The 8,882-nt window shown below is 29.9% G+C and overlaps 1 protein-coding gene across 1 annotated transcript; it reads right to left on the bottom strand.

The window, feature by feature from the left end:
• On the bottom strand, positions 5,692-7,255 carry LOC109334049. Its single transcript, XM_019569623.1, has 2 exons — positions 7,097-7,255; positions 5,692-6,226 (listed from the first exon to the last, which is right to left on the bottom strand). The coding sequence occupies exons 1-2, from the start codon at positions 7,114-7,116 to the stop codon at positions 5,890-5,892; spliced, it is 357 nt and encodes a 118-aa protein (XP_019425168.1). The 5' UTR covers positions 7,117-7,255; the 3' UTR covers positions 5,692-5,889.

Raw genomic sequence — 8,882 nt, 5'->3', positions numbered from 1 at the left:
TTACTTTGATTAACTCCAAACACCAAGGTCTGAAATCCTCCTTTTAGTGTATATCTTAAAATGGTAGAATGATGATCACTTATATTCACTACTAAACAATACTACATCTACAAAGAGACTAGGTTGTCACACCCTAATCTTGGCTACTCTAATATTGAAGTAGTAATGAATATAAGATCTTAAGAAAAGTATGCTTAACTTGGAAAATAAACTAAGTAGTACAAGTACTTCTTACTTTATTTGTTAAGTGTTTGAGACAAATAATTTTTCATGACTTGAAATCAGTTTTTAGGTGATCAATCTAAAAAGAACATTAAGAACTTTTCAAACAAATAAAATTAAACAAAGCACCAACCTGAATGATTAAAATTCAAATTTAGAATAAAAGAAGAAGACGAAATACATAAACAACTTTCAACTGGAATTGTTAGGAGCATGAGTCATCCATCCAATGATTGGATGCTTTAAGTCCAAATGAGATTACAAAATGAATTTTTGTATCTCATTTGTCTTCTCTTTTCTCCTTTTGAATTATAAACTAAAAACTATAAAACTTACTTACAAAAGCTTCTATGAACCGAGCTTTCAAAATAAGAAATAAGAAAAGAGAATTGTGTTTTTTTTTTCTTAAGGGAAGAAGTCCTCTTTGATTGAAGGAAATGCCTTCCTATTTATAGAGTTTTCCCTGCCACCGCTGAGCTGCTTCTTTACACTGCTCGGCAGTTGACCAAACCCTTCAGCATGGGTTTGGTCACTTGGTCAAGTAGCTTGGTCACCTCCTTAAGCTTGACTCACCAAGGCTAGTTGTGAGCTATGTGATCAGCTATGGTGAGCTACTCCTGAAAAGCCTATGGGGAGCTACTTGAAGTGAGGTCATGCATGATTTCATGGTTTCTTGATGGCTAAGTTAATTTTGGGTGCACACCGATGAGCACACATGTGGCACCACTAAGCTGCCTGCTTGAGCAGCTTTGACCGTGCTGACTGCGATGTGGCTTGGTGCTTGCTGACCTGGTCAGGTGTTTGGTTCACCACTAAGCACACATGTGGTACCGCTTGAGTAGCTTGGGCGTGTGCCAGACTTGTGTCTGACCGTGCCAAGCTTGTGTTCTGACCGTGTCAGGCTTTGTTTGGTGCTAGGCTGAACGGTCAAGCAGGTCCGCTAAGCTGTATGCTTGAGCAACTTGGTCTGTGTCAAGTTGGTTTGACTGAGCCAGGTTGGGTATGACCATGTCAGGCTAGTGTGTAGGTCAGCTCAACGTAGCTTGGTCCATGCTAAGCTGCCTACTTGAACACCTTGAGTTTGACTTCTTTTTCTTCTTGGATCATGAGTCTTTATTCTCTTTTCTTTTTCTTTCTAAATCCTACAAAACACATTAAAAAGAAATACATACACAAATATACAAGATTGTGATATTTTATCCAAAAAGTATTGTTTTTTTAAGTTGGTTTTTCTCAATTATGCTTAAGATAAGTGTCATAAAAGTGTATGAAATTTAAGTATGTTTGACACTTATCAGACTATTAGCACCCTACACGTCCACCTTAAGCGGTAGCCTTCATTAAAATATATGACTTTATTATTATTATTATTATTATTATTAAATTGTCTGATTAACTAAATAATTATTAAAAATAAAAAAAATATTTATTTTTATTATTGTGTCTGACGGGATTGATCATGGTCTTACATATCTCTATTAAGAAAATCAAGGCTTAAATATATTTTTTAGTCAAAAATACCTATTTTACAAGTTTTGTTTATGATTAAAAAAATGTTTTTTTGGTTAATTTTTGTTATTTATTTAATTAAGAAGATGAAATTTAATTGATTTTGAGATTTAATCGATTGAAAAGAAACGACGTAACGCGACCTTTTGAAGATGATATGAGAAGAAAGAGGCCTCTGTGATGACCTTCTCTCCATCTTTGATTAAATCTCAAAGTCATTTTATTCCTTTTGAATAGTGCTTGTTTGTCATGTTTTATTTCAAGGTGTTAAATTTTGTAGAGGTGTGATTTGAAATTTTATTATAACATTTTTTTTATGGATTATTAAATGACTAGGGTAAAACTTGATTTAATTGAAGAATGCACCAAAGTACTTTGTTTTTAGGCTTTAAACATTTACTAAATTATTTGTAGGAAACCATTATTCCTTATTAATAATTGCTAGATAATTACATAGAATAAAAAAAATCAGTTGCTAAATCAGTTGCTAAAAAATATAAAAAATACAGATTACTAATTACTCATTAAAAATAGTGAGATTCTATTTATTTGTTATGTTTACCCATTATCCTTAAAAATTTCCATTTTTGTGTATAATGTCATTATTATATTTTATATGGTAATTAGTAAATTGTTAATGCCAAATTTATTTTTTTCAGATTTAATATTGGCAATATAGTATGTAAAAGAACTAAGTAGAACCCATTAAAACAAATTAAAATTATATAACTTTACACTGTAGAAGCTGGGATAGGGTGTGACTTGCTTGGAGTGTGTGGGACACGTGGCAGTAGGAGAATGGGTGACACATTGCAGCTGGATGGACTGAGACACGTGTCAGGACGTAGTTGGTGGAGACGGACGAGCGCACCGTGCAAAGTATGGTCACACACACAAGAGATCTCGTGTTCTCAAGGTCGGGCTAATCTCGTGCAACCGTTGCACCGTAGCTAGGACGCGTTACGTCCTGTGATTGGCTGGAAATGGGTCAACACGAAAGTAAGTAGATCTCACGGCTGGTTATGGCGGGTGTACGACGCGAATTCTGGTCGCAACTGCACTGGATCGCTCAGAATAAAAAAGTTTTTTTCTCTCTCATAGTGGCTATGCTTCTTTTTTAGAGTATTTTTTAGTGTTTTTGGAACCAGAAGAAGAAGACTTTAACTCTAACTAAACTAATCTATGTATAAAACTCTTTAACCCTAACCTAATCCTAATAATTTACTAATTGAATAGCTATCCACTAATCCACAATCCCAATTTTTTTGGGATTTAAACCAACCCACCAAGTCAGATTTGACTTGGAGTTTTTATTTTTTGAAAATATAATTAAATATATTTTAATTACTTTTTATATTCAATAAATTATGGAAAAAATATAAATAATTATATCTGAATATGTTTTAATTTTTTAAATTATATTTTCGAAAAAATAAAAAAAATAAAAAAATAATATTTTGAAAATATAATTAAATATATTTTAATTACTTTTTATATTCTATAAATTCCAGAAAAATATAAATAATTATATCTGAATATGCTTTAATTTTTAAAAATTATATTTTGGAAAAATTAAAAAATTATTTTTTTATTTGGAATTTAAAAGAGATATTTAGAATAAGTCACTTATCTAATTTATTTTATAAATTCAATTTAATATAACAATTAATAAAAAATCTTTTTAATTACCATTTATTTATTTTATAATAAAATTCGAAAAAATAAGTATAAAACAATAATAAAAGATTATTTTGCTTGCTTTTATTCCCTCTTTCTTATATAAAAAAAGATATGGGCTCATAAGAGCCCATTTCTAATTCAAATTTTTGGAAAAGAATGTGGTTTCTAGGTCCTAGTTTTTTGTTATTATTCTGAAAAGTCATTTTTGTGAATTAATTTAGCTTTACATTTTGGTTAACCTAATCATTTAGATTTAGGAACTCTAACACAACGTGTTTATTTTTAATATTTTTGAACTTTGGTTAACCTAATCACTTAGATTTAGGAACTTAAAACATTGATTTGACTTTCCTCTTTAATATTATTTGTTTACTTTTTTTTTTGAAAAATGTTTTGGACTTTTTCTGGTCCGACAAAAATGGGTGTTCACAACTTTGTATCTTTGTTTTATATATAATGTGTGAGAATCATGAGATTCAAGATTTTAAGATTGATATTTCACCAATCATCAAAAAATATCTAATAGTAGACACAATACACCTTGATGTACATAAATTATTACACTTTATAGAACATAAAACTCTTTAATCAGACTCTAATTACTTTGAGACTGAACATGCAAAGATGATGTATACTACAGATAAAAGAGTGAATCTCAAATTGAGATGTCACTTTCCTGGAAATATGTGAGTTTGTCTCTTAGGATTCTTGAAAATTTTCTCTCTTTGAAAATTTGAAAACAAAATTAAATGATATCAAAAAGTTCTAAATGATATGATTCTTTGAGTTGTATGAAAATTCAACCCTTTAAAAATAGTTATTTTTCAGTTTATGTTATCAATTAATTAATTAACACTAAGTCATAATCGATTATCTATTTTTAAAATATCATAATCAATTATTTGTTATAAATACCATTTTTACAATAACATTTACTCAAATAATTGAATCATAATTAATTATCCTTTTATAATTGGTACATAATCTATTATACAGAGACGACACATCATATTTGAGAAGAAAAATACATTTATTTACATAATTTAAAACATGCATGTCAGAACAATGATATGAGTATTTTATAATATTTAGGATTGATCAATTCATCTTAGACCTATACAATGTGAAATGCAAATATACAACTTAATCTAAAAGGATGTTAACTAAATCCTACTAAGTGTTACTTTATTTTTATCTTTATGAAAACCTATGATGCACAAATTCTTTAAATATAACTCTGAATATGTTTGTGATCTGTGTTTTTCTTTCAATGATTAGCCTCTAATGTCACACTCTCTGCCTTGTAAGAAATGTTTCTTCTGATATGAAGGAATATACTATTTTATTTTGAATAGTGTAACTTTTGAATGGAGAGTTGTGAATGAAATAGTAAGATTCTTGGAAAATAATCTATATATAGTGCTTGATAGAAGCACTCTACTCATGAGAAAAGATCAGAAAAGGAACCAAAACATTATTCACATCTCTGCCCATAAAGTTTGTCTCTATCGTCCATCAATAAAGGAAAAGCATAGGAAGGAAGAAAAAGATATAGAAGAGTTTCTTTATATATTGACGAAGAATAACGTACAACAGAAAAGAGAATCGTGTGGCTATGGATAGAAGTAATCTATAACCATTCTTATTATGTGAAAGTTATGAATTCTTAAAATCCATTTTATGGTAGTTTCCTAAATCATATTAGTCATTCCATCATATGTCTTATTGGTATGATCGTAGGATAAATATTCCCCAATGTTTAATTATAGTTTTCATTGTTTTTTATTAAGATATTTTGACTCTTTGAGAATTCATAAATCAACAAAAAAACAAATACAAAACTCGAGTGGGAAAACCTACTCAACCTGAAATTTAAATTAGCAAAACTAAATTCCTTGTTATTTGGAATGATGTTAGTTCTTTAGATTCTGTTCTTACAAAAGTGATTTAAGTGAAAACATTCATTATTATGATAAATGAAAACAATTAATATAGTTGTATGATCAGGTCTCACAGTTTTTATATGAGAATTATTTTTGAGTCACTCATTTTTCCTTACTTCACTAACCAATGTATAGTACTTGTTAAAAGGTAAATAACAAGATTCCTAGATTTGTAATTTGTTTCAAATGGACCCAATAAAAATTCTAGAAAGAATAAGAGAACTAAATAAGACTTGTTCATTTTGAATAAGAATCATGGTTTACAATTACATTTTAATGTTATAGCCAATATGTAGTACTTTTTAATGTTCATTTTTCAGAAGAACTAAATAACTCATTTAGAATAACATAATTATGAGTTTTTAAATCACCAAACAAACAAATTGGATAAATGTTGGTGAGTTTGTAAAACATATTTTTTTTTCATATCCTTGAAAAAGGTAAGGACTTTTGAAGAATACATAGGCACCATAATCTTATGCAATTGCTGGTTGGTATATAGAGAGATATATATGAATGTATCAAGGGACCAACATTACTTGAAATGCAAGCTACTTGCATGAAGTGAGTCACTGATTGAGCTCGCTTTAGCGGCCAATTCGGAGAGGTTGGAGCCAACAGATCGGCCGCGAGGTACTCCTCCAGCGCCCGACCGATGGTGCCTGCATCTGAAGGAGCCAACATGTGTGGTGGGGGAGCATAGACAATCCATCCTCACACTTGAAGATTTCCTAGTTACTGGTGTAGATGTTGGTGACACAAGAATATGTGAGTGCTTCTTGAGACTATCCATATCCAAAGGGATTTTCACATCTAGCTTTGGACACTTTTGCTCCATATTTTTCTCCATACTTTTCTTGCTTAAGCTTTTTCTATTACCAAAGTAACAAAAAATTAGATCCATAGGAATTTTAACCCTAGATCAAGTTTTAACTATTGATCAATTAAACATCATGGCTAATGCAAGAAACCCCTCAAGTTTCAATAACTTCCTTCAACTTATTAGATGCCTTAAGAAGTTTTTTGGTCACAAGAGGGATAGTTTTACATTATGTTACCCCTTTTAATAAATTAAGGAGTGGAAATGTTAAGTTTTGAACCACTAAGGAGTTGTTAGAATAATCTATGGTTTAAAAGGTTCTTTGCATCTTATCCTATGGAAATGTATGACCCTATAAGTATATATTAGATCCATGCCCAAAAAAGTGGTAATGGAACATAAATAAACCAAAAAAATGTTAATAATACTTTCCTTTAACCATAAATATTCCTATTTTTAATTCCTTATGCAGTGTAGCATAAATCAATAAACCAAAAAAATGTTAATCCTATTTTCCTTTACATTGTTTTTTTGTCATAATGTTTCTTTTCAAGGTACATTCTACATATTACATATCATTTGTTTCTTAAACAAGAAATCTCATGTGAATCTATAAATAAAGATAAGTAACAACAAAATAATATTTTTTTTGGTTCCCCAGATATCCTCACAGAGTTCGAGCTAGGAACATTCATATGTATATGAGGCTAACTCTCCCAACGAGTATTTTTTTCATCCACAAGACTCGAACCCAAAACATTGCTTAAGGGGATTCAAGCATGTACCACTTGAACCAATACTCCTGGTACAAAATAATATTAATAACTCAATCTAAATTTCTCTGAATAATTATATACATGTAGTGTGTTATATATATGGTATATGAATGATGGTGAAAGCCAAAAAATTCCAATAATGTTACCTAAGAACGTGAGAAGGCATGCAGAAATAAGTGTGATATTGTCCCAAGAATGAATATCTAGCTTCAAAGGATCATTTGGGTTCTTAGGAAGAATGGAGAGAAGGAAGGTCTCCAATTATTTGTGACCTGCTATGCTTCCCACAAATGAGAAATTATTGAAAGTTCAGTAGAAAAAAGGTGTTTAGCAAAAATCTTGGGTTGTTTACAAAATCAGTTATAATTTGCTGTTTCAGATATGTGGTATTTACTAAGTCAACAATTTGTGACCATAAGTTTTCACCTTCAAACGTAAAATTAGGGCAGAATTACATCAAGGCAAATGAGTTGGAGTACCACTCAATCTGCTTTGCTGGAAATTTTAACCATTGTGAGAAGTAATTGTTTAGGGTTTGCTTGCTTTATTATGGTAAGTATATTTCATAATAGTCTTTCTCTTTGTTTTATTATCCTCCAAAAGTCAACTCATAAATAACTTACATTTTAATTTTCAATATCCTATGACCAAGAAACTAATCATTTTTTGAGATACGTAATTGTCTCACCCAATAAATATTGTTCATAGGAATCGAACCTTTAACCTAATATGATAGTTAGTGACCATTCTTACCTTCCATTTTGCGTGATTAAATTTCAAAAAACATGTTTGTTTAATATTTACTATATATGTTAATAGATTTAATATGTATACATTGATAATGTGGAAAACTTTACATTGTCAATCTATAGATTTTAAATTCTATTTTAATTCCTAAAAATGAGGGGGAAAAGTGAGAATAAAAGTTAAATGATATGAAACTTATATGAACACATGCCTACTTAGTCACAACCATAAAAACATTAAAGGGGTATATTTTAGTCCTTCACAGTAATGTTATTTTCATTCTCCATATGAAAATAACATTCACCCCTAGAAATGATAACTAGGTAAAAATGTGAAGAAATATTTTTTAAAGCTTTTATCAAACATGGGAATCTAAGTCTAAAATTCGTATTCCGAGAAATATTATAATGGACCTTGAGATTTATGTATCTAGGCACGAGTTTGAGTCATAACTCATAAGTATGGCATCATTTGTTGTGCCTGTCGTAAATGTCCCAAAAAAAATATATTATATCTCTGTATTTTTATTTAATTAAATTTCAACAAATAATATAAAAATATTAATTTATGTTTTTATAGTTTATTTTTTCAATTCAGTGTCACTTTTTAACTAGAAAGAGACATCAAATAAGTGATCTCTATTTGTGACAGCCCTAAACCACTAGGCTCCACCCTTTTTCAAGCTTCACGTGATTAACAATGGGGATTGATGCCTCCTCAAATTCCTTACTTGTTATATGCGTATGTAACCCTTATATGGTCATCCAATTGAGTCCTCTTGTTTGTGAAATCACATGGTACATTTGTGATTGGAAGTTTATTGGGTCTCCATTAGTTTTACAGGATAAATTTTTAGGGGAAAGTACTACTAGAAAATGAGTGGGTCACAATATATATTGAGACAATCCATCCATTCTAAGAAATTGATTTCTCTATAATGTTTTACTATTTTATAATTATACTTTAAAAGTTTGTTTGCGAGTTGAGTTTTGAAGGAGAACGAATGGAAAATGAAGACTCTAAAGCTATCTTACCAGTGTATTTCATGACTCTCAAGTTTTCTATTTCCTTTCTTTCCCCTCTAAAATTCAACTAGTAAATAAACTCTAGGAAAAATATTAAGTTTAAAGGATTTGTTACGATACCTATTAGAAAAGGAATAAGTTAGGATAATTATTTAGCTTT

The sequence above is a fragment of the Lupinus angustifolius genome, chromosome LG19 (genome assembly GCF_001865875.1).
Source record: "Lupinus angustifolius cultivar Tanjil chromosome LG19, LupAngTanjil_v1.0, whole genome shotgun sequence".
Lineage (NCBI taxonomy): Eukaryota > Viridiplantae > Streptophyta > Magnoliopsida > Fabales > Fabaceae > Lupinus > Lupinus angustifolius.
Note: the sequence above shows the minus strand (reverse complement) of the source record. Positions and strands in the feature narration are given on the sequence as shown.